This window comes from Lepus europaeus, chromosome 7, assembly GCF_033115175.1.
Source record: "Lepus europaeus isolate LE1 chromosome 7, mLepTim1.pri, whole genome shotgun sequence".
NCBI lineage: Eukaryota > Metazoa > Chordata > Mammalia > Lagomorpha > Leporidae > Lepus > Lepus europaeus.
Window position 1 is genome coordinate 56,947,013 of NC_084833.1, and position 25,845 is coordinate 56,972,857.

At 40.8% G+C, this 25,845-nt stretch overlaps 1 protein-coding gene across 3 annotated transcripts in view; it reads left to right on the forward strand.

Moving 5' to 3' along the window:
- RIC3 (RIC3 acetylcholine receptor chaperone) overlaps window positions 1–25,845 on the forward strand; it is an 84,249-nt gene that overhangs the window by 41,621 nt on the left and 16,783 nt on the right. The window contains exons 2-5 of one of the 3 annotated variants that reach the window (XM_062196559.1): window positions 14,786–15,012; window positions 17,323–17,395; window positions 20,763–20,856; window positions 24,746–24,894. In XM_062196559.1, coding sequence (XP_062052543.1) covers window positions 14,786–15,012; window positions 17,323–17,395; window positions 20,763–20,856; window positions 24,746–24,894 — 543 coding nt within the window. Of the gene's footprint in view, window positions 1–14,785; window positions 15,013–17,261; window positions 17,396–20,762; window positions 20,857–24,745; window positions 24,895–25,845 lie in introns of those variants that run through there. The other 2 variants (XM_062196560.1, XM_062196561.1) reach the window with 2 other exon arrangements.

The window sequence follows — 25,845 nt, forward strand, 5'->3', positions numbered from 1 at the left end:
TTGGATTTGGATATAAGAGACAAAATCTCGGGTGAAAAGTCAAAGTTGGAGCTATACACTTTGAAAATGGTAATAAATTCTTTGAGAATGAATGAGTATATCAAAAGAAAAAGGATAAAGAACAAGGGGTTGAGATAAAATCTTGGGGAAAGGAATTAAAGAAGAACCAAGGAAGAGACTGTTGAATGCGAGTCAGTGGGAAAAAAAGAGCTCGGGAGAATGATGTGGCAGAGAGACCAGGGCTGGCAAGTCTGACAAGGATTTATTCAGATTAATCCAGTATTTATTGAAGGACCAGTATGTGTTAATCACTTTCTTGTGTTGCAAAGAAGAGTGAAGAGTGATAAGAGAAAGGTTTTGATGGTCAAAGTGGAGTTACCATGTTGTTGTATCAGCACTCTTGTCTGTTACTCTTTAAAGAGGATTTTGTTTTATTTTTTATTATAATCTCAATGTCTTACATAGTACCTGACATGTTTTTCATTAAGTGTTCATTAGTAATTAGGTGAAATATAATACTATATATAAAATGCTAAGACTCATCCTAGGATATAAAACTTTTTTACCATCTATCCTATATATTCCATTGTTTTTTTACAAATCCCGCCTATCTTTGAAAATGGTATTTCCTGCCTTGTTAATACCTCTTTGATTTTATCAGAGCCTCTTCTTAATTCTAATACAGGTCTCTCTACAAGTAACCTCTTAATAATTAATTCTACTATAGGCTTCTTTTTTCCTAAGCAAATTGCTTTAAAAAAAAAAAAAAAGATTTATTGGGGCCAGCATTGTGGTGTAGCAGGTAAAACCTTCGCCTGTGATGCCAGCATCCCATGTGGGTTCTGGTTTGTGTCCTGGCTGCCCCACTTCTGACCCAGCTCCCTGCCAGTGGCTAAGAAAAGCAGTGGAGGGGGCCGGCGCCGCGGCTCAATAGGGTAATCCTCCGCCTTGCGGCGCCGGCACACCAGGTTCTAGTCCCGGTCGGGGAGCCGGATTCTGTCCCGGTTGCCCCTCTTCCAGGCCAGCTCTCTGCTGTGGCCAGGGAGTGCAGTGGAGGATGGCCCAAGTGCTTGGGCCCTGCACCCCATGGGAGACCAGGAGAAGCACCTGGCTCCTGCCATCGGATCAGCGCGGTGCGCTGGCCGCAGCGCACCAGCCGCGGCGGCCATTGGAGGGTGAACCAACGGCAAAAAGAAAACCTTTCTCTCTGTCTCTCTCTCACTGTCCACTCTGCCTGTCAAAAAAAAAAATAAAAAGAAAAATAAAAAAAAAAGAAAAGCAGTGGAGGATAGCCCAAGTGTTTTGGCCCCTGCGCTGACTTGGGAAACCTGGATGAAGCTCCTGGCTTTGACGTGACCCAGTCCTGGCCATTGAAGCCATCTGGGAGGTGAACTAACAGAAGATCTCTGTCCATCTTTCTCTGTAACTATGACTTTAAAATAAATAAATCTTTTTTTAAAAAAGAAAAAAGATTTATTTATTTGTTTATTAGAAAGGCAGCTGAGACTGGTGCTGTGGTGCAGTGGATTAAGCCGCTGTCTGCAGTGCCGGCATCTCATATGGGCACCAGTTCAAGTCTTGGCTGCTCCACTTCTGATCCAGCTCCCTGCTAATATGCCTGGGAAAGCAGCAAAGGATGGCCCAAGTCCTTAGGTCCCTGCACTCACATGGGAGAGGCTCCTGGCTTCGGCCTGGCCCAGCCCCCGCTGTTGCAGCCATTTGGGGAGTGAACCAGTAACTCTTTCAAATAAATAAATCTTAAAAAAAGCAGCATAATTTAGGGGAAGACTATGGGGTATGGGAATCTTCCAACCCCTGGGTCACTCCCTAAATGGCTGCAACAGTCAGATCAGATCCTGGCAAAAGCCATGAGCCAGGAACTCCATCCACATCTCCCACACATCTGGCAGGTCCCCAAATACTTGGGCCATCATCTACTGCCTTTCTAGGTGCATTAGCAGGGAACTGGATTAGAAGTGGAGCAGCTGGGATTTGAATGAGCACTCTCTTATAGGATGCTAGCATTCCAAGTGACAGCATAATTCACCATGCCACAAGCAAGCCTCTTAACTTTGCTTTTGGAACTCCATTTTCCTATTTACTTTATTACACTCATGACTCACTTATCAAGTCAATATAAACAAGATAGTTCTAGGGGCTCGCATTTGGGTATAGTACTATTGCTTGTGAAGCTGGCATCCCATATCAGAGTGATGGTGCATGTCCTGGATACTCCACTTTCTATCCAGCTTCCTGCTAATGCATCTGAAAAGGCAATGGAGGATGGCCCAGGTACTCGTGCTCCTGCCACCCACATGGGAGACCCAGATGGAGTTCTTGGCTCCTGGCTTCAGCCTGGCTTAGACCTGGCTGTTGTAGCCATTTGGAGAGTGAACCAGTAGATGAAGATCGATCTCTTTCTGTCTCCTCCATCTTCCTCTTGCTCTGCTTTTCAAATAAATAAATCTTAAACAAAAAACAAACAAAAAAACCCCAAAAAACTAAAAAACAGACAGTTTTGCCAGTCAAAATTGTGTCAGGGAAGCATTCCTGACTGATGGCATTCAACAGAACTGGCATTGCAGTTTGAGAGGAAAAAAGGATATTAAGCACAGGTGTTTAAATTAGATTACCTTGGGGGGGCTGGTGCCGTGGCTCACTTGGTTAATCCTCCACCTGTGGCGCCGGTATCCCATATGGGTGCCGAGTTCTAGTCCCGGTTACTCCTCTTCTAGTCCAGCTCTCTGCTGTGGCCCAGGAAGGCAGTAGAGTAGAGAATGGTGCAAATGCTTGGGTGCCTGCACACGCATGGGAGACCAGGAAGAAGCACCTAGCTCCTGGCTTTGGATCGGCATAGCTCCGGCTGTGGTGGCCATTTGTGGGGTGAACCAACGGAAAGAAGACCTTTCTCTCTCTCTCTCACTGTCTAACTCGAGCTGTCAAATAAAAAAAATTAAAAAAAAATTAGATAACTTTAATGACATCTTTATTGAGATACAATTCATGGGGTTAGCAGTGTAGCAAAGCAGGTTAACCACCACCTGCAGCAGAGGTACTGGTTCAAGTCCTGGCAGCTCCACTTCTGATCCAGCTCCCTGCTAATGTGCATGGGAAAGCAGTGGAAGGCCTAGGTGCTTTGGGCCACTGCCACCTGTGTGGGAGACCAGGAAAAAGCTCCTGGCTCCTGGCTTCTGATTGGCCCAGTTCTGGCCATTATAGCCAATAGAGGAGTGAACCAGCAGATGGAAGATCTCTCCCTCTCCCTCTCCCCCCTCCCCTCCCCCACTTCCCCTCTCCCCTCCCCCATTTTCCCTCTCTGCCACCATTTTCCCATAACATTTTGGTGCTGTGACTCGGATAGCAACTCCAACATGACACACATCCCAATCGAGTTTGACTCCAGCCAGCATCGGATCATCCTGCCTGACTGGTGAGCTTGCAGGTGGCTCTTGATTTTTTTTTTTCCAGCTTCCTTTCTTAGGGATTAATTTGTCATCAGACTGGGCACAGTTTGTAGCAAGGCCATGGGCTCTGGACTCCATGCCTCAATGAATTTTTCCTTTACCCCAGATTCTGACAAAATCTCCATCTCTCTGCTCCTCTAAATGCTTTCTGTACCTCTCCAGGTCTCCTTGATTCCTACAGATTTGATTTCCTGGTTCCATTAGCAGTTACTTCCTAGATGATTTTTATTATTTCCTAGATTATTTCATCTGTTCTGTTAAAATTTAATTCTCTTGTTTTCAGCCAGGTAGCTTTTCAATCTAGACTCCCATTATGTCTCCACGTGGCCTGCATTTGTATACACAAGTCTCAGCATGTCTCTGGTATTTCTCATCTTCCTTCTTAAGTTCCCTCTTTTGGGCCACTTTTGTCTAGTATGTACCTCAGAGGAGGTTTACTGGGGAGAATTTTACTCCTCCACTCTGCTTCTTTGTGACTTCACCTGCCTGGTCAGTAGCCTAGGTAGAAACCAGGACTGGCACTCTTTCATCAAACTCTAGCTTAAAAACACCTCTGGGGGCCAGCGCTGTGGCATAGCGGGTAAAGCCTCTGCCTGCAGTGCCGGCATCCCACATGGGCGCTGGTTCATATCCCAGCTGCTCCACTTCAATCCAGCTCTCTGCTGTGGCCTGGGAAGGCAGTAGAAGATGGCTGAAGTCCTTGGGCTCCCGCACCCACATGGGAGACCCAGAAGAAGATCCTGGCTGCTGGCTTTTGATCAAAGCAGCTCTGGCCCTTGCGGCCAATTGGAGAGTGAACCAGTGGATGGAAGACCTCTCTTTGTCTCTCTCGCTCGCTCTTTGTCTCTCCCTCTTTCTCTCTCTGCCTCTCCTTCTCTCTCTGCAACTCTGAATTTCAAATAAATAAATAAATGTTGAAAAAAACACCTTTGCTAAGGTTCTCACCATGAAGGCTCGTTGTCAAAATGAGGCCTATTAGACAAGACTCAAGGTGAAGAGGCATAGAACAACTATTTTTCCTTATGTTTAAGAAAAAAGCGACAGTGCATATTTGACCAGGTAGAGGCCAAGTCTAGCACACCATCAGTAAGGGAACTGATCACTCCCTGTGTGTGCTATTCTGACAAATATATACCCTAGGCTACAGGCATGGAAGGCTGAGTGAAAGTGGGTAACACATGCTAATCCCACCCTCGTCTTCCTCCCTTCCCTGTGGGCTTCAGTGCATGTCTGGACACCACAGGCAGCGAGAGGGTTTTGAGACATGTCTCAAACTCAGGAGACGTAAGACCTGAAGTACGCTTCCGTTTTTATGCTCTCATTTCAGCCAGGAGGCAAACCATCTACTTTGAGATCTCTTTTGACCTCCCTGAGCTTACAGGGAAATGCCTCATCCTTTCTGCACCACCATCTGTCCTGCTTACAAGCTAGAGGATGCAGAAGTTAGCCTGAGTGAGTTGTGAAAAGTGCCAGCCCCTCTAATATGACTCCCTGTCTCAGGACCTTGTCTCCTAACTGGCCTCTTGCCTCTGTTACCTGCGTGTGCTCCAATATGCATTAAATTCTTTTCCAGCATGTCACAGTGTCCTTGGGTCTATTCAGTGAGCCACCAGGGTTCTTCTGTTATGGTTTGTGACTGTTGTTGAGATGTTAATCCCAGTGGAGGAGAGTTTTTAATCAGATGATAAAATACCCCCATTGTTTTAATTTTGCCTGGAGATTTCTAGGCAAGAATCTAGGCCTAGTAACTACAGATGCTATTGAATACTTATGGATTATCCACATGATAACTTTTTTGTTTAAGATTCGTTTCTTTTACTTGAGAGTCAGAGTTATAGAGAGGCAGTGGCAGAGGCAGAGAGGAGTATCTTCCATCTGCTGGTTCACTTCCCAAATAGCAGCAACTGGAGCTGGGCTGATCTGAAGCCAAGAGCCAGGAGCTTCTTCCGGATCTCCTACACAGGTGCAGTGGCCCAAGGGCTTGGGTCATCTTCTGCTTTCCCAGGCTATAACAGAGAGCTGGATTAGAAGTGGAGCAGCTGGGATTTGAACTGGTGCCCATATGGGATGCAGGTGGCGGCTTTACCCACTGAGCCACAGTGATGGCCCCCACATGATGACTTCTTGAAACACCTCCCAACCTGACTCCTCATCCCTGGTTTGACTGACAGCTTCACAATTATATACTTCTAGTATTGGCTTTTGGTTTTGGAGTATAAGGTCTCTTTGCAGGGCTTCCAGTTTTGGTGTTTTGTTGTTGTTGTTTTTTTTTTTTTTTAACCTCCAGCCTGCCCCTGAGGGGGCAGGAGCCTCCTTGTAGTAACTGCACTCTATTCTATCACCTGTCAGATTATCCTTAGGAGTCCCTGGAGGGGTGCCCACCTGCTCTGGTGGAGGCCTTTTCCATTAAACATAATGGTGGACAATCTCCAGTGGACTTGTCCCTGGCACATCAGTCCCTAGCCAGCAGTAACCCTTGAGACCCATCTTGCAGCTGCTAAACCTTTTGTTTCAGAGGCAGTCCCATGTAGCTGACTGCTGACTAGGCATCAATGGCCTAAAGTGGTTTTTTTGGGGGGGGTAAAAGGCAAACTGGACTCAAATTCAATTAGAATCTAAAATGATGTCTTTGGCAACTATCAGTCTTATGTATGAGAATTTGGTTCAACTGTAACTGGACATTGGGTTTAAAGAAATTTATCTTTTGAATCTAGGAAGATCAATGCCTTTCAAAACATTGCTTTGTAACTTGCCAAACTTATTTTACAACTTGGTTTAGTAGGTTTCTGATAGCAATGGGTAATCAGTGCTTGCTATGTTCCCCCCAAGGTGGATTTTAGAATCTCTGGTTTAGTGTCACTGGTTTATAGCTAGAGTTTTATAAAAATGAATATAATTTGATATAAATATAACTTTTAATGTAGATAGAGGTATGGTATAATATCCACATCTTAAACCATTTAGGTATACTTGCTAAATGTAAATTGGGTACAGGAAATGAGATAAATGTGTCTAAGTGTAAACTTTGATACTCTTAGCACCTTATATTCTATGGAAAAGCTATTTGGGTTTGCTAATATGTTTTCATAAATTGTCTATATGAAAATAGTTCAACACCACTTGAAAGTAACTAAGATTGAAATTCGGTATGTTATCTTATTTAGAAAATATTGTCTTAATTTGGAGATTTCTAAAGGGTGATTTCAAAATGTAAATCAAGGAAATTAGCAGATGGAAAGCAAAAGCTATTAGTCTATTTGACATAGAACTAAAATCTGATCACCTGTTAAGGTAACGAGATTTTTGCAATGCATATATGTTAGTAAATATTTTTAGTCTTAAAAATCTGTTCAATACCTACAGCATCTCCTTTTCATAGTTTTGTTTAGTTGGTGACTCTGTCAGTTTTCTAGCCAGCTCCAGTAAGCTATTTTCTCTTCCCTAGTTCTGACTCTGTTAAAATTGTTCCAAGTTATGAGATAATTCCATGTACTAATTTAAGTTTTTATTTGTGATTCTTGGGATAACCAAAGAGAGAGATTTTGTGTTCTGTTGAAGTAATCTATTGTGTTCTCTTAATGTCGGTGTTAAGATCTAATTGTTTAAAAAGGCTGATTTTTTTATTAAGAGCAATGGGTTGTTTTTAACTATGTGCTTAGTTTAAAGCATTTGAGTAATCACTTTGTTTCAATGATCAAATCTGGTCTATATTATGTCATGATTTTAAGGGATCCTACTTCAAGCAGATATTTTAAGCTTTCTTGGCATCACTGACAGGCATTCAAAAAAAAAAAAGAGTTGCAAATTCTTGGACTTTGATAGTTCCAATTGGTTCCCTGAAAATATCAAAGGATATATATCTCTCATCTTGTAGAGATACCAACTAATAAAGCTATTTGGATTATACTGTCAAGATGTAAAGCAGTGCTAAATTTTGTTATGATAATGTAAAATGCGACTGATACAAATGTCCAAAAGTTAAAAAGTCTAATGATCTTTTGTTACCAGACATGATTATTATCCTAATGAAGAAGGCCCAGAAGCCTAAAAGGGTTAAATGTTTTATAAGATCCTACAGGTGCTTTCAAAATACTGTGTGGAATAAGCCAGTGCCTCTTCTTGTTGGTTAATGAGTTAATAATTTTAAACATGGCTATTTAAAGCCTTTGTCATCCAAAGTTTTATGTTCTCTGAACCCTAAAAATCATATTTACTGCTCATGAAGTTAAAACTTTGTTTGTTCTGTGTTTAAATGTGTCCTCTTAGGTTCCGAAGGACATTTTCCCCTGACCTCTATTGTGTTCAATACTTTAGGACAGGTCTGTGAGCAGATAGAGCCGATAATGTATTACAGGTTCCAACTTAGAAGAAGTATGGTTAACTCAGATTACTAAGAGCAGAAAGTAATTCTACTTGGTTGATGGTAATTTAAGAAAAAAACAGCTCAGGGCCGGCACTGTGGCGCAGCAGGTTAACATCCTGGCCTGAAGTGCCAGCATCCCATATGGGCGCCGGTTCGAGACCTGGCTGCTCCAGTTCTGATCCAGCTCTCTGCTATGGCCTGGGAAAGCAGTAGAAGATGGCCCAAGTCCTTAGGCTCTTGCCCCACGAGGGAGACATGGAAGAAGCTGCTGGCTCCTGGCTTCGGATCAGCGTAGTTCTGGCCATTGCGGCCATCTAGGGAGTGAACCATCGGATGGAAGATCTCTCTCTCTCTCTCTGCCTCTCCTTTCTCTGTGTAACTCTGACTTTCAAATAAATAATCTTAAGAAAAAAACAGCTAAAGATTTTAGGAAACTATTACTGAAGTTGATTTATTGTTCTGTCTTGTGTTATGTTACATATGTGCACGTATTGTATGTCTGTGTTAGGAAAATTTATTAAGAGTTCTTTAATTGGGCCGGCGCCATGGCTCAACAGGCTAATCCTCCGCCTAGCGGCACTGGCACACCAGGTTCTAGTCCCGGTCTGGGCGCCAGATTCTGTCCCTGTTGCCCCTCTTGCTGTGGCAAGTTTACTTTCTTGGTGGTATCTTTTGCAGCAAGAACAATTGTTGAATTTTGATAATATCAAATTTACCTACTTTTTGCTAGTGTTTTTGGTGTTGTATCTAAGAAATTACCCAATACAAGGTTATAAAGATTTATGTCTATTTCTCATAAGATTTTTTTTTTTTTTGACAGGCAGAGTGAACAGTGAGAGAGAGAGACAAAGACAAAGGTCTTCCTTTTGCCATTGGCTCACCCTCCAATGGCCGCCATGGCTGGCGCGCTGCGGCTGGCGCATCATGCTGATCCGAAGCCAGGAGACAGGTGCTTATCCTGGTCTCCCATGTGGTTGCAGGGCCCAAGGACCTGGGCCATCCTCCACTGCACTCCTGGGCCACAGCAGAGAGCTGGCCTGGAAGAGGGGCAACAGAGACAGAATCCGGCGCCCTGACCAGGACTAGAACCTGGTGTGCTGGTGCCGCAGGTGGAAGATTAGCCTATTGAGCCGCAGTGCTGGCTCTCATAAGATTTTAAAGTTTAGCCCTTTACATTTAGGCCTTTACCCATTTTGAGTTGATTTTTGTATACGGTGTGAGATAGAAGTCCAGTTTCATTTTTCTTCATGTGAATATCTAGTTGTCCCCACACCATTTGTTGAAAGATGATGACTTTTAAAGCTTCTTTTAACTCTGAAGTTACTACTTTGTAGAAAAGTGCCCCCTTATCCATAGGGGACACATTTCAAGACCCCAGTGAATATCTGAAATTGTGGATAGTACTGACCTATAATCTATTAACTTTTCCTATACATACATAGCTAGGATAACATTTATTTTTTAAAGTACCACAGCAAAAATTAACTACTATAACTGATAACAACACAGAACAATTTTAACAGCATACTGTTATAAAATTGCCAGCATCACTATTCTTGTGTTTTAGGGCCATTGCTAAGGAAATGATGCTTATTTGGATCAAGTGTTGTGATTTTGCCAGAATTAATCAGTTAACTGAGAAGCTTAAGTGACTAATGGACTGGTAGTTTTTGTCGTGTGGATACTTTGGGCCACAGTGGGGGTAGGTGAATGGGAGATCTCATCATGATGCTTAGAATTATGTGTAATTCTAAGCCGGCATCCCGGGTTCTAGTCCCAGTCGGGACGCTGGATTCTGTGCCAGTTGCTCCTCTTCCAGTCCAGCTCTTTGCTGTGGCCTGGGAAGGCAGTGGAGGATGGCCCAAGTGCTTGGGCCCTGCACTCACATGGAAGACCAGGAGGGAGCACCTGGCTGCTGGCTTCGGATCAGCGCAGTGCGCCAGCCATAGCAGCCGTTTGGGGGTGAACGAATGGCAAAGGAAGACCTTTCTCTCTGTCTCTCTCTTTCTCACTGTCTAACTCTGCCTGTCAAAACAAACAAACAAACAAAACTTCTGTACTATTTCTGGAATTTTCTGCAGTCCAAATATAGGTAATGGAAATCACAGAAAGAAAACTATAGATAAGGAAGGGCTACAGTATGTTGGTTTTTGTTGTTGTCTAAACAAGTAGACATTCAGAATTTCTCATGACAGCCCTCTATTGAAAGTATCTGTGTCTAAACAGGGAATGCCATCGCCCAGTTGCTTCAAATTCTTCTTCCTCTGACTTTTATGATACTGGCTTACTTCTGGTTGACTTTAGCCAACTCGTTTTTCTTTTCTTCCTCTTTTTGCACTGAAGTACATTTATTCATCCAGCTTTTTTGGTATTGGAAATAATTCAATCAACTTTATTTTGTCTCTTAGGTAGCTTAGAGTTTCTTCTCAACCCTAACTGCAGCATGATGAAAGTTTTCTCTGTCTTCTACCCATAGAGTATTAAGAGAAATAGAATATAGTGTGCGGATACTGTGACCTCTGTCTTCTCTTACTTTAAGCTCTTCCAGTTCATCCATCATATCCCTTAACACTTCTAATGCTTCGTCTTAGAATTTCCTGTCTGCTCCCCTACCAGCTCTATATTCTGTCAGCTATTGAATGCTGCTGCCAATTACATGGTAACAACCCTTGGACTTACCCTTTCTTTTTTATAGCTATAGCTACCACCCCTTGCATTTCAGAGCTCAATTACTGTTTAGTCTTTTGGCTGGTCCTCCAGGCCCAGTCTCTCTCTCTACTAGGTACTATGCTCAAATGCTAGATTAATCCCCCTCAAGCATTCTTCTCTTAAAATATCCCTCTGATCCAAGCTTTACAATATCAAGTATGTATACCACACAAGTGAACATTAAACTCCTCCCCATTTCTACTTCCCCCTCCTATGTCTTGTTACTTCCCTAAATGGAGCCAAACTAATTTTGTAGTCACCCTGTTTGATGGTTTTTTGTTCTCCATCTGTTAAGTGCATGTGTTCATCTTTTCTTCTGGTACCACTTTGCCTCTCTGCTCTTCTGAGTCTCTTATTCCCCTCAATGATTGACCCTATTTGACTCCTGTCTTGTCCTTTTTTTTTTTTTTTTTTTGCACCCTTCAGTATGTAAACATTTAGTTTGTCAAGTAATCAGATCCCTGATATCCTGCTGTTATTTGTCTTTGTTTTGATATATTTCTTTTTAAAAGCATTGTGCCATGTGGGAACTACTGTGTCTGCTTCATTTATGGTTCCTTTCTTACCTATGGCACAGACTTGAACGTAATAGGTATCCAGTAAGTCTTCCAGGCTTATATGCATATAAAAGTATGGAGAGAGATGTACAATGTTTAACTTCATCATCATTTTTCAGTTTTAGAAATGAAAAATGAAGCATTTTATGTCATTATCTGGTTTTCTCTTTCCGTTTTGTTTAATGCCAGGTTTTGAAGATAGTATTCTCAGCTCAGTATGTAATTCAGCTTATTACTCCAAATATTAAATCTTATTACTCCAAAATTGAATTAGTTTACTGAATGAACACTAGCCACTGAATATATCAGATCTCTCAGGAGAAAGGTTAGCTTCATAGAAGCTGACTATGCACCTGTTTTTGAAGGTGCATAATAGCCTTAAGGCCACACTTACCATTTGGTATGCTAAGATCCTTGTTGATTTAAAAAAGACACCCAGAAAAAGTATGTGACTTACTCTTCCCTGTCTGACTTTCCAAAGTCTGTTTCTATTGCTGACCCACTCTTTGTTCACTTAATTTCCATGTCATCTGAAGTCAGTATTGGGAAGGAAATGAGGATTGTTGGAGTGGAGCTTGGCTGAGAAAGGATACAAGGTAGAAGACAGCTTCCCAGCCCAGCAGCTCGCTGTTTGCCTGCCTGTCCTGTCTGCCCACCCTTCCGCCTGCCTTTTTACCCCCAGAGCAGAGGTGACGGAAAGACAGTCCTTAATTCATAACACCATTAACTTTGTCAGTGAAAGCTTTCTTTGTTTTGTTGTTTCTTTTATGTTTAGTATTTTCCCCTCAATCCACCTGCTTACTCTCTTCCCTGCTCATAGGTACCCATTCCTTTTTTTTTTTTAATGTCTATATACCTACATATTTGCTTGAAAGGTATGTAATGTAGTTATGTGTACGTCTTCAACTTACATAATGGTATCTGTTTATGATTTACTCAATGCTGTGTTTTTAAATGTGTATGCATGTTGCTCTAGGGACATATAAAGTGTGGGTTAATGCTATGTAAAATTCCATGTTTATATCCCAACATTTTGATTCACCATTCTTTCATTATAGAAATCAAAGTTACAGCAAGGTGTCAGCTACAACATGATTACAGTGAACATTCTTATTAGTGAATACCCCAAAAATGGTTGCAGGAGTTGCTGTAGAACCCCCAGGCTAGGCCTGCTCACCCACACAGCAAGACAATCACTGACACTGAGGTGGTAGAAAAAGTAAGTATTCATTGCAAAGCAAAGAGTAAGGAGTCAGGTAGCTAATGTTCAGTTCCCAGACTCCCTGAGGGATTAAAGGTAGTGAGTTCAAGTTGGGGATGAGCAGTATGTGAGCCTGTGGTTGGTTTGCAGTAAATGTGGCCTGCCTTTGGTCAGTGGTGGGGCCATCATGTTTCATTTGGAATGGCAAATATGAGCTCCAGTCTGTATAGGTCTAATGGTAGCTAGGGTATTACTTTGATTAGGGCTCATGATTTCTTGCAAAGCTTTCACAGTAGAGGCCGGAATTGAAATGTTAACTATAGGGCCAATGCGAGTCTTCATAATTCAGGCTTTAGGTTTTGGCTTTAATTCTTGCAGAGGAACTGCAAGTTAAGGAACAAAATAAAGGTATTAGGGATGAAGGCTTGGTTTCATTACCACACAAGACTGTAAAGTGCGTGTGTGGGGGAGGGGGATCATCAGCTCACAGGGCCTGTTCATAACATAATGTCACTAGGTACAGGCAGATCACTTAGCAGAATGGCTGTATCATTTTACATGCTTACCTCTGGTGCATGAAAAGTCTATCTCCTCCGTATTATTGCCAGCCCATACCATTATTTTTGCCTTTCTGATGGGAATAATGTGCTGGCTTGTGATTTTTATTTGTATTTTTCTCATTGGTTTTACTTGAATTTTAATCATCTCTTTATATAGTTTGCTGTTTAGATTTCTCTTTCTCCAAGTTCCCTACTCATTCACCCATTTTCTGATGGATTTTCTAGGATGCTTATACTGAATTATAGACTCTCCTTCTACATTACAGATACTTAATCCCTTGTCACTTTCAGATATTACAAATATTTCCCTTACCTGTCATCTCTCTTAATTCTCTTCTTGGTATTTATTGAACATAAATCCCTGATTTTGCTAAAGTCTAGCAATGATGCACTTTATAGTTTACCCTTTTAGTGTCTTTCTTCAAAGACTTATTCATTTATTTATTTGAAAGAAGGAGTTAGAGAAGGAGAGGCAGAAAGAGATCTTCCATCTGCTGGTTCATCCCCCAGATCAGCTGGAGCAGGGCCGATCCAAAGCCAGGAGCTAGGAGCCTTTTCTGGGTCTCCCACATGGGTGCATGGGCCCAAACACTTGGTCCATCTTCCGCTGCTCTCCCAGGCACACTAACAGGAAACTGGATCGGACGTGGAGCAGCTTGGACTAGACCTGGTGCCCACATGAAATGCTAGTGACTGTGGTGGCAGCTTTACCCACTACACCACAGCACCACAGTGATGGTCTACCTTTTAGTGTCTTATGACGTCTTTCTGTTCTCTATACTGTTATCTCTGAGAGAGTTTTCCCCACAAGCCTATTGACATGACCTTTGAAAGAGATATTTTTCCTTTCTGTCTCACTTTGGCCCTCAGGAGGCTTGAGGTGTTAATTTTCAGCTCCTCTTAATGGAGGGAAAAAAAAATCCAAGAAAATGAATTTTTCTCTAAGCCCTGCCCTTTTGCTTAAAAGCTTGGGTCCCTTTGATCCTGTTCTCTATATAGCCACTCTGCTCAGCTGTAGCTGATTGGAAAGCAATGAATACTTACCAACACTAAATACTCAGTCTTCCTCTAAGGAATTTGGAATAAAGACCTGTCTCAGTTAGCTTACAAATTAGGAGCTTTGGGAGTGACCATCTTCTGTGTGCACAAAGAAGCTAGAAAAACCATCCACAGAGAAGGAGAATGAAGAAGACGTGCACAGAGGAACAAAGGAAAAAGTCTTATAGCCCCATAGAGAAAGATTGAGCTACGATGTGAAACTTGCTGTCCTGGGTCTTCATGGCTTTCCAGTTTCTGGTTCTATTCTCTCCTGAGATCACATTGCATTTCCTTATCTGTATTAGTTAGGGGTGGCTAACTGCTTTAGCAGATAGACTGTGCTGTGTATAATGGCCCTACCACAACGGAAGTTTATTTCTCATTCATAGAAACAAGTCCAGATGGCTCTGAGTCAGTGGGTGGCAGCAGTGGAGGGCTCTGTGCCGCATGGTTTTCCAGGAACTCAGGTTCACAGAGGCTCTGCCATTTTCCACACGTTGCTTCCAAGGTCTCCCTGGATATCAACATTCGTCCTGCAGAAAGGTAGTAACCATGGACTGAATACATGGGAGATTTTATAGGCCAGACCTGAACTAGCACAGTCATTCACATGGCTTTGGCTGGAATTCAGTCATATGACCAGTTTAACTCTGTGAGGGACTGAAAAATGTGATTTAGCTGTGGACCCAGAAGGAAGAGGAAATGGGTTTGGTGAGTAGCTAGTTACCACATTATATTTAGTAAATGTGTGATACTTCTATACCTTTTTAATAAAATTCCCATTTTTTCTTAAACCTGTTTGAGTTGGCTTCTGTTGTTTGTACTCCAAAGCATGAGCTGTTTTCATGATAACATAATGGAAGAGATAAAGACAGAATCATTTATTTTCTCAGGAAAGTTGGGCCGATTTCCTCCTATGATGCATCATCACCAGGCATCTTCAGATGGCCAAACCCCTGGGGCTCGTTTCCAGAGGTCTCACCTCGCGGAGGCATTTGCAAAGGCCAAAGGATCCGGTGGAGGCACTGGAGGAGGAGGTAGTGGAAGAGGCCTCATGGGGCAGATTATTCCAATCTATGGTTTTGGGATTTTTTTATATATACTGTACATTCTATTTAAGGTAAGTGGAATCATTTTAATCATATCAGTGGAAATCTAAAATGATCACAATAAAAATCATTGTCTACATTAAAACCCTTTGCAGTTCATAAAGCACTTTCAAATCTGTCACCTCTTTAAAGCTTGGCTCCTCTTTGTGAGGCATTTAGGATAGCCATTATTTTCAGTTTTACAAATGAGAAGTCTGGGCTCAGAATTTAAGTGATTTGTTCCAGAATTCACAACTGAAAAGGCAGAACCTGGACTTGAACCTGGATTTTCAAGTTCCTATAAGAAATGTAATTCAGAGTAAAAAAAAAAAAAAATTTTAAGAGTATCCTTGAAAGCTGAAAAGTATAAAGATGTCCTAAGAAGAAGTTTATTATTAGGATAAGGAAGGAAACCTCACAGCAAAAGATCACAGGAAGCTCAATTTCTCTTTGACATAGAATTAAACTGTGATGCTCTGTTAAAGCAATGTGTTAAAGTAATCTATTATGTTCTCTTGATGTCTGTTAAATTCTAATTGTTCAAAAACAGCTGAATTTTTATTAAGAGCTATGGGTTATTTAAATATGTGCTTATTTTCAAAGATTTGAATAATCACCTTGTAACAATGATCAAATTTGGTCTATGTTATGTCATGATTTTAAGGAATCTTATTTCAACCAGATATTTTGGATTTTGAGCCTTCTTGGCATTCTTGACAGGCATTCAAAAAATCAAAGTTTCAAACAATCTGGTCTCTAAAATTTCCAGTAAATCTTGGACTTTGGTTTTTCCAGTTTGGGCCTAACTGAAAAAATCGAAGGACCTATGTCTCTCATCTTATAGAGACACCAACTAATCAGGCTATTTGGATTATATTAGAAGTACTGTCAAGATGTGATGTGGTACCAAACTTTAAGTTTCTATAATGGAAAATGCTATTAATACAAATGTTTGAGAATTAAAAAGTCTAATGATCTTGTTACTAGACATGATAGTTATCTTAATGAGAAAGCCCCAGAGGCCTAAAGGGTTAAATACTTGTAAAATCCTACAGGTGCTTTCAAAAATACTGTGAAGTAAACAAAGGCCTCTTGTCGGTTGATGAGTTTATAATTTTAAACATGGCAACTTAAAGTCTTTTGTCATCCACAGTTATATATGATTTGCTGCTCATAAAACTAAAGCATTGTTGGTTCTGTGTTTAGCTATCCTCCTATAGGTTCCTATGGACTTTTTCCAGTCACTTCTATTGTATTCAGTACTTTGGGATGGCTCTGTAAACAGATGAAGCCAATAATGTATTAACAGTACCAACTGAGAGAAAGTATGGTTAACCGAGGTTACTAAAAACAAAAAGCAATTCAAATCAATTGGCAATCTACAAAAAGAGTTAAAGATTTTAAAAGCTATTATTAAAATTGCTATATTGGTCTATTATGCTATGTTATATGTGTGTACATATTGTATGTCCACATGGGGAAATTTTATTAAGAGTTTTATTTTAAATGGCTTATAGATAAGATTGTCCATAAATTTAAGCTGCTAAAATCAATCAAAGATACATTTTAATTTGTGTGACCTGAATCTGTGTATCATATGTTTTAAACTTGTTGGTAGAAAGAAACTAAAAACATTTTATATGGTTGTGCTTAAGTTTACTGGTTAAACAAACTGCACAGTGACTTCTAAGTAGCCACTCTGAGTCCATATGCTCTTAGCAACACTGCTTCATCCTTTATTCCCTGTAGGAATATGAGATGCTGTCTTTAATATCTCCATTAATTCTCCTGAGACAGAACTGTCTGAAACTAAACCTGTTGTTTCCTAGCTCTAGGGAGATGTGTTGGGGTCCTTTCAAAGCAGACTCCCAGTTAAGTTCCATCACCATGAGATCAGTTGTAGGCTGTGGGCCTATGCACAGTAGAGGCAGAAACGTCACTTTACTCCTGACTTGTGTAAGGTTAGGTAAGATGTTCCTTCTTGCCTGGGAATTCTGCAGCCTACAAAAATACTATACATCCCTTTTGGATGAGCATGGACAAGGCAGATGATCCAAGGGAGATATTTTATTCCTTGTACCTTGAGATATATATATATATATATATATATATACACACACATATATATATGTATATGTGTATATATATATACTTTTTAACTTGGAAGCCTTCTCATCTTTCAGTGGCTTTGTTTATTTTTTGAGACATTTCTCTGATGTTGCTATTTGATTTGGTTTCTGACTTAATTGTCTCCCAACTTTTTCCCCCCATTTAATATGAGGGTTCCATGACTTTGAGGTTCTGAGCTGCTGTTGATGTGCTGTACCTCCTTCAATTCTCAGCTCTCAAAGGGAAAAACTACTGCAGAGGATCGCAAATGTTCTGCCTCAGTTGGAAACAGCCACAGGAAAATTAGTAAGTGTCCCTTCTCACTACATTCACAAGTGTTACTGAGTCAGATAGTTGTAATACAGCCAGAGGTTCCATCTCTTGGTATGTCCTAAAAGTTGCTACAGACTAATCTCATGGCATTATTAACCTTAGCTCTGGGATTCTCAGAAGTTCCCAGATTATCTTGAACTTTTAAGGGAACAATAGCTACACAAAGGGTAAAATAGCTACAAAAAGTAGTTCGCTTTTGGAATGAGCCCCCATTTCTAGACTCTAAAATGTAGCAAGTATCTTTGTTTGACAGAGAGGAAAACCGAGGGAGAGGTATCTGTCTATTGCCAAGTCAGTTATTAGATCTAGTACAAAAGTTTAATACTTTGGGCTCTTCTTTTTCTTAAGATTTTTTTTATGTTTATTTGAGAGGTAGAGTTACAGAGAGAGGCAGAGGCAGAGTCTTCCATCCACTGGTTCACTCCCCAGAGGGCCTCAACGGCCACAGCTGAGCTGATCCAAAGCCAGGAGCCAGGTGCTTCTTCCTGGTCTCCCATGTGGGTGCAGGGGTCCAAGGACTTAGGCCATCTTCCACTGCTTTTGCAGGCCACAGCAGAGAGCTGGATCAGAAGTGGAGCAGCCAGGACATGAACTGGTGCCACCATATGGGATTCTAGCACCGCAGGTGGAGGCTTAACCCACTACACCACAGAGCTGGCCCATCTTTTTTTTTTTTTTTTTTAAGATTTATTTATTTTTATTTGAAAGAGTCATAGAGAGAGGGAGAGACTAAGAGAAGGATCTTCCATTCACTGGTTCACTCCCTAGATGGCTGCAACAGCCAGGGCTGGGCCAAACCGAAGCCAGGAGCCAAGAATCTCCTCTGGGTTTCCCATGTGAGTGGCAGGGACCCAAGCACCTGGGACATCCTCTGCCACTTTACCCACTTTTCTTTAAACATGATCATCAAATATTTATTGCCAAACTAGAATGTTCCATGCTCTCTGGGGAAATGAAATACAGTATGACTTTTTTTTTTCCCCTCTAAGAATATGTAGACTAGAATGGATGTCAGGAAAAAGAGCTGAAAAGTCGATTGCCTAGAAAGAAGGACTATGCAAAAGAGTTATGGGAAATCACATCTGTCTGGGTGGCCATGGAGGAAGGCCTAGAAGATAGGACAACTGTGGAAAGTGGAATTCACAAATAAGTTCATTTTGGTTCAAAATTTTTTGAAAGATATACCTACAAGGAGTCTTCAAAAAGTTCATTGAAATGCACATCATGAAAAAACTAGGTATGAATTTCAAAGGTTTATATCAAAATAAACTCATATTTTAATTCCATTATCCATGAGGTAGCTTGAATAAGACACGGACAAGCAAGAGGTCTTGAGCTTGGGAGGTCTTAGGGTGTTCATGTAGAGCAGCTGTGGGAAAGAAGGGACGAAAGGCTAAGGCCAGATTGCTGCTTTGTGTTGCGGATAATGAAGCCTAACCAGAGGATGTTAAAGGGAAGTGAGGCCGAGCTACCAAAGTGTCTGCCCCAGGCCATAGCTGCTTTTTTGGATTTACTCCTGGATTCTCTATGGAAATAAATATCCTGGTCATGTTCTGCGTCCTTTCTGGAAATCTTAATATTCAAGAAATCTTTTAAGAAAGTGATGGTAAATATATCAGTAAAATAATTTTTAAAAATTTTATCGACTCTTTAAAGAACAGCAAATTCTCTTATGTAATGTGTTTGAAACAGAAGAACTAAATAAAATTTTGAGAGCAGCTGTTTCATAGTAATGGTAAGAACAATTTTATCAGCCTCTTCAGTCTTAACGCGTATGGAAGATAAAAATAACCTAACACTTATGTAGCACAATCCCCCAGACACTTTACAGATGTCAACTGCATGTGTGAGAGATTGTCCTAGAAGTACTGAAAGGCATTTGAAATATTACATTTTATGGTGACCCTCTAGCTATATCATCTGAGTGGTAGAGTACTTGGGTACAAAATAGAAAAACTTCATTGTCTACATAATGGACAGCAGTTTATTTCCTACTATCCTAAAACTCATGTCATTTATTGATTTTTTTTCTGTTCTACTTTTAGAGTTTTAGTATCACTTTAATAGATCTGTGTCATCTCTAGTGACCCCAGTTGAGGAACCCTCTGGGAGACAGATTCTGACATAGCCTTCTCTTTAAACTCAGTCAAGGTAGAAAACTTTTGGCAGGGAGCTCCCAGTCCCAGTTCAAGACTTCCTCTATTGAAGAAGTTTTTTAAAAAGATTTTTATTTATTTATTTGAGAGGTAGAGTTACCGAGAGGGAGAGACAGAGAGAAAGGTCTTCAATTGCTGGTTCACTCTCCAAGTGGCCACAATGGCCAGAGCTGAGCCAATCTGAATCCAGGGACAAGGGAGCTTCTTCTGAGTCTCTTATGTGGGTACAGGGGCCCAAGAATTTGGGCAACCTTCCACTGCTTTCCCAGGCCATAAACAGAAAGCTAGATTGGAAGAGGAGCAGCCGGGACATGAACTGGAGCCCATTTGGGATGCTGGCATCACTGGTGAAGGCTTAGCCATTATGCCACAGTGCCAGCCTCACAGTATAACTTTTTTTTTTAAAGATTTATATTTATTTGAAAGGCAGATTAATACAGAGAGAGGAGAGGCAGAGAGAGAGAGAGGTCTTCCATCCACTGGTTCACTCCCCAATTGACCACAATGGCTAGAGCTGCGCCGATCTGAAGCCAGGGGCCAGAAGCTTCTTCCGGGTCTCCCATGCAGGTGTAGGGGCCCAAGGACTTGGGCCATCTTCTACTGCTTTCCCAGGCCATAACAGAGAGCTGGATCGGAAGTGGAGCAGTCGGGACTTGAACCAGCACCCATATGGGATGCCAGCACTGCAGGTAGCGGCTTTACCCGCTACGCCACAGCACCGGCCACAGTATAACTTTTAAGCTTTTAACTTGCAGATGCGTTTGCAAACCTTAGGTGCAGATAAAATATTGCTCATTTCAGGGTCTTAACTTCTGTTATAAACAGTACCTTATAGATTGGATGTTTTACTCTGAAGTGTAATTTTGGTTTACCCTCTGCATTTCTTCTTGGGTGGCGTGCAGGGGTATGTTTTCACTCCTGTTTTCTTTAGTTTGTCCTGCTGTATTTCTGTGTGTAAAAGGGGCTGATTTATGCTTCATTCATTATCCTGTAGATACTGGTGCCCAGATTCTGTACTCTTTTTGTCCCAACTGGGTAAACCGGAGAGACTCAGTCTTTTTCCTTGAGTCTCAGGCCCAGTCTGGATTATCTTAGAGTCACAGCCAGATCTGTTTCATTAAAGGGATTAGGAGTTATGTATAATGGTTTCTTACAGTGATGCTTTGTATTTTTTTTTTTTTTAGCCAATTTTGAGCTTGCTCAACTGCAAGAAAAACTGAAGGAGACAGAGGAAGCCATGGAAAAATTAATCAACAGGGTGGGACCTAATGGTGAGAGGTAGGTTTCTTCTAACCAAAATCAAGACTGTTTCTCATTTAGAGAATTAATTTGAAAAGTTATTTTTCTTTGATGCATACACTACTTATTTTAATCTTATGTAATCGTCTACTTGTCATTTACGTGGTTTTTTTCTCATTTAACATTTTTTTAAAAAGATTTATTTCTTTGAAAGACAGAGTTAGAGAGGGAGAGACATAGAAATCTTCCATCTGCTGGTTCATTCCCCAAATGGCTGCAACGGCCAGAGCTGGGCTGTTCTGAAGCCAGGACCAGGAGCTTCATCTAGGTCTCTCACATGTGTGCAGGGATCCATCTTCTGCTGCTTTCCCAGGCTCAGCAGGAGTTAGCTGGATCGAAAGTGGAGCAGGTGGGACTCCAAAGAGTGCCCAGATGGAATGAGGCACTGCAGGTAATGGCTTTACCCACTATGCCACAGTGCTGGCCCCTCACATATTTTCAATCTATCAAACAACCTGAATATTCAAGAGTTTAGTGTGGTACAAATTATTGTGAGGGAGTAACTCGATGAGTAAACCATCAGAGTGAAGTAAGTGATGGTTTTAAACCATCAGAGTTAAGTAATTGGATTTTAAGGAAGATAATTTCCTAGCTATCTAAAAGGCCTGTTTTAAATTGTTTTGGCTTTTGACACATATTAATTGTATATACTTAGGGGATATAATATGGTATTCAATACATGTATACAACATGTAATAATCAGGTCAGGAAAATTGTCATGTCTAGCACCTCAAATATTTATTATTTCTTTGTGTTGGGAGTATCCAAAATTTTTCTCTGCCAGCTGTTTTGAACTAATCAATTAATTGTTATCAACCATAGTTACCCTACTGTGCTACATGAGTCATGAGCGGTTATGCCTCCTGTCCAGCTGTGCCCTTGTACCTGTTTATTCTCTCTCCCTCCTCCCTTCATTTCTTCCCAGCCTCTGGTAACCACTATTCTCCCTACTTTTGTGAGAGAAGCTTTTTTAGCTTCTACATTATAAGTGAGAACATGCAATCTTTGTCTTTCTGTGCCTGCCTTCACTTATCCTCCAGGTTTATCCATGTTGCTACAAATGACAAGATTCTCTTCTTGGTTTTTGGGGTGTGTGTGTGTGTGTGTATCACATTTCTCTTTATCCATTCATGTTTGAATGAACATTTAGGTTAATTTCATGTCTTGGTTATTCTGAATAGTGCTGAGTAAAACATGGGAATACAAAATATCTTTGTCATCCTGATTTGCTTTGGATATATACCCAGTAATGTGGTTGCCGGATCATATGGCTACTCTTTTTAAAGATTTACTTTATTTATTTGAAAGTCTGAGTGACACAGACAGGGACAGAGACAGACACATTGAGATCTTCCTACCCACTAGTTCACTCTCCAAATAGCCGTGATGACCAGAGCTGGTCCAGGCTGAAGTCAGGAGCCAGGAACTCCATCCAGATCTCATCCATGTGGGTGGCAGGGCTCCAAGTACTTGGTCCATCGTCTCTCCCAGGCATATTAGCAGGAAGCTGAATTGGAATTGGGCAGCCAGGAGTCAAATTGGCACTCTAATATTACAGGCATTAACCTACTGTGCCACAATGCCGGAAACCTTCATACTGTTTTTCATAATAGCTGTGCTAATTTGTATTCCTAGCAATGGCGTAAAATATGTGGAATTTTTCCTGGGTTCTCTGTTATGTCTTATTGGTCTGTGTATCAGTTCTTTTGCTGGTACCATGCTGTTTTGATTACTTTAACTTTGTAGTATGTTTTGAAGTCAGTTATTGTAAGTTCCAGCTTTTTTCTTTTTGCTCAGGATAACTTTGGCTATCCTAGTTTTTTCGTGGTTCTGTATGAACTTTAGGAGTAGTTTTATATTTCTGTGATGAATGTCACTGTTTTTTGGATAGGAGTTATTTTGAATCTGTGGATCACTTTGGATAGTAGGAGTATTTAAATAGTATTAATTCTTCTAATCTGTGAACACAGAATTTCTTTGCATTTTTCTGTGTGTGTTCCCTTCATTTCTTTCATCAGTATTTTATAATATTCATTATAGGCTTCTCTTACCTCGTTGGTTAAATTTACTCCTTGATTTTTTTTTTTTGTAGCTGTTATAAACAGGATGGCTTTCTTGATTTCTTTTTCAGTTTGTTGCTATTGCAGAGAAATGCTACTGCTTTTTCTATGTTGATCTGTGTCCTGTAATTTTATTGTAGCTGTTGATCAGTTTAACAGTTTTCTTTGTGGAGTCTTCAGATTTTTCTATATATTAGACCATGTCATGTGCAGACATGAATGGTTTGGCTTCCATTTGCTTGCTCTTTATTTCCTTCTCTTGTCTGATTCTCTGGCTAGGACTTCCACAACTTTTTGAATAAGAGTGGTAAAAGTAGGCACCTTCATTTTGTTCCAGATCTTAAAGGAAATGCTTTCAGCTTTTCTCCATTCAGTATATTAACCATGGATTTATCATTTATGGCTTTCATTTCTCTGCTTAATATATATATATATATATATATTTTTTTTTTTGAAAAGAGACAGATATCAGTTGATCTTTCATCTGCTGGTTCACTCCCCAAATGGCCACAACAGCTAGGGCTGGACCATGCTGAAGTCAGAAGCCAGAAACTCCATTCTGATCTCCCACATGGGTGGCACAGGCTCAAGTAGTTGAGCTGCCTGTGTCTTCCCACGTACATTAGCAGAAAGCTTTAATCCGCTGCGCCACAATACCGGCCTCTCAAGATGCCATCTTAAGGTTGGGAAGGGAAATACTTTTTTTCTTTCTCCCTGTTAATGATTAAAGCTAACATTTGTTATGCTTAGTACAAAAAGAAATGCAGGTGCAGAACTGACCAGTTACAAAAACTGAAGGTGCTTCCATGAGGTGGTACAGAAAGCATCAGTCTTCCTTCAGGAATGTTAAGCTTATATCAACCAGAACGCTCTGGGTATTGTGAAGAAACTAAGTAGCTCCTAGATAAAAACTTGTTTGAAAGCAGATAGTTCAGTCTTCTAAGTACGGTCTTGTCTGTTTATCATGTGGTGCATTGCTTCCCTCTCATGGAAACTTTACATACTGCATGAGCCTCATGTTGTTGTTGTTATTATTATTATTATTATTATTTTTGCAGACATTTGCCCAGAGCAACATAGTTAAGTTGGGACTCATACCAGGTTTTGTAAACTGTGAAACTTGAGCTCTGTGCTTCAAGAGTAGCACAGAATGCTATCAGAAGCCAGGAGACCTTAGCTTTGGTAATAGTGCTGCCAGTAATGATAATATGAATGCATTTGTAATTTCTCTTCTGTGAACTTCATTTTTCCCAATTTTCCTGGTATAGGTGATAGAACTTGAATAATTATCTAGCCCTGAAATTTTAGAACATATCCTCATTCCTGAGTGGTAGATTCACCAAGGTGATTCTAGTAACTTATCTTTCAGTGGTTGAGGATAATGGCCCAGAACATTTTCCTTTGAGGATCTGGTTTCAGAGAAAAGTGGTTTGTAGTAAAATGGAATGACGAGAGTAATGAGAGTGAAATTGCTCGGAGATAAGAGAATCATGGCAGCGAAGGATACTAAAAGACACTGAACTGAAAGCTGAGAAATGTAGGATCTGATCCCAGTATTGATAGGAAGTCATTGTGGGACATTGGGCAATCACTTGATCTATTCCGGGCCTTAGTTTTCTCATTTGTAAAATCAAAACATCAAACTAGCATGTCTAGTTCCAAGTGTGTAGAGCCAGGATTGATTTCTAGAATTAGTATCTGCTGGTATTGGACTGCTATTCTAGGATCCGGACAGATCATAGGGATATTTCTGCCTATAGCCTAGGAGTAGTTACTGCTAAATAGCTGGACTGTCTGATATTTCTAAGCAGAGCACAGACTGTGACTTCTGACCAAGAGAAACGATTGCTACATCAGCTCCGAGAAATCACCAGGGTCATGAAAGAAGGCAAATTCATTGACAGACCCACTCCAGAAAAAGAAGCAGAGGAGGCCCCATACATGGAGGACTGGGAAGGTAAAGAATGTCTTCTCATTTCTTTAGTAGCTGTAGTTCCAGAAAAGAAAAGTCAGCTTTATTACTGAGGCAAAATGTGTAATATTCACCAATTTTAAAGATATAGTTGGATGACTGTTGACAAATCTATGTGGTTGTGTAATCACACTACCATCTTGATAAAGAATATTTCTACTGCTCCAGAAGGTTTTTCTTCTCTGTAGTTAATCGTACCTCCCACCCCAGACAGCAGCTAAATTGCTGTATTGTTCCTGTGGTATTTCTGTGTACTGTATATGCTCTGTAGTTTCTGGCTTCTTTTATTTGGTATATTGTGTGTGTTATTGAGTGTATCACTATTCTTTTTTTATTATTATTATTGATGAATAAGTACTATATGGACATACCATGATTTGTTTATTCATTCACCAGTTGAGGAATACTTGGATTATTTCTAGCTTTGAGCCATTATGAGTCAAGCTGCTATGAACTTTGGCATACAGGTCTTTGTTTGGATAATGTTTCTTTTAGGGATATACCCATAAGAGAGATTTCTGGGTTTTATAGTAAGTGTATATTAACCTTTATTAGAAAATGATGTATATGTCTACACTTACACCAGTACTACATAGTCTTTATTACTGTGTCTTTCTAATATATCTAGAAGTCAGGTAGTGCAAATTCTTTTAAAATTTTTTTTAATTTGTAGACACTTGGGGAATGAATGAGCAATAGCCATGCTGGGGCTGGCCAAAGCCAGGAGCCCAGAACTCAATCTGGGTTTCTCACTTGGGTGGCAGGGACCTAAATCCTTGAACCATTGCCTCCTGCCTCTCAGGGTGTGCATTAGCATGAAGCTGAAATGGAGTGCAGAGCTAGGACTTGAACTTAGGCACTCTGATATGGGATGTGACCATCCTAAGGGACAGCTTAACCACTGTGCCAAATGCCTACCCCTCATGTGTGGGGTTT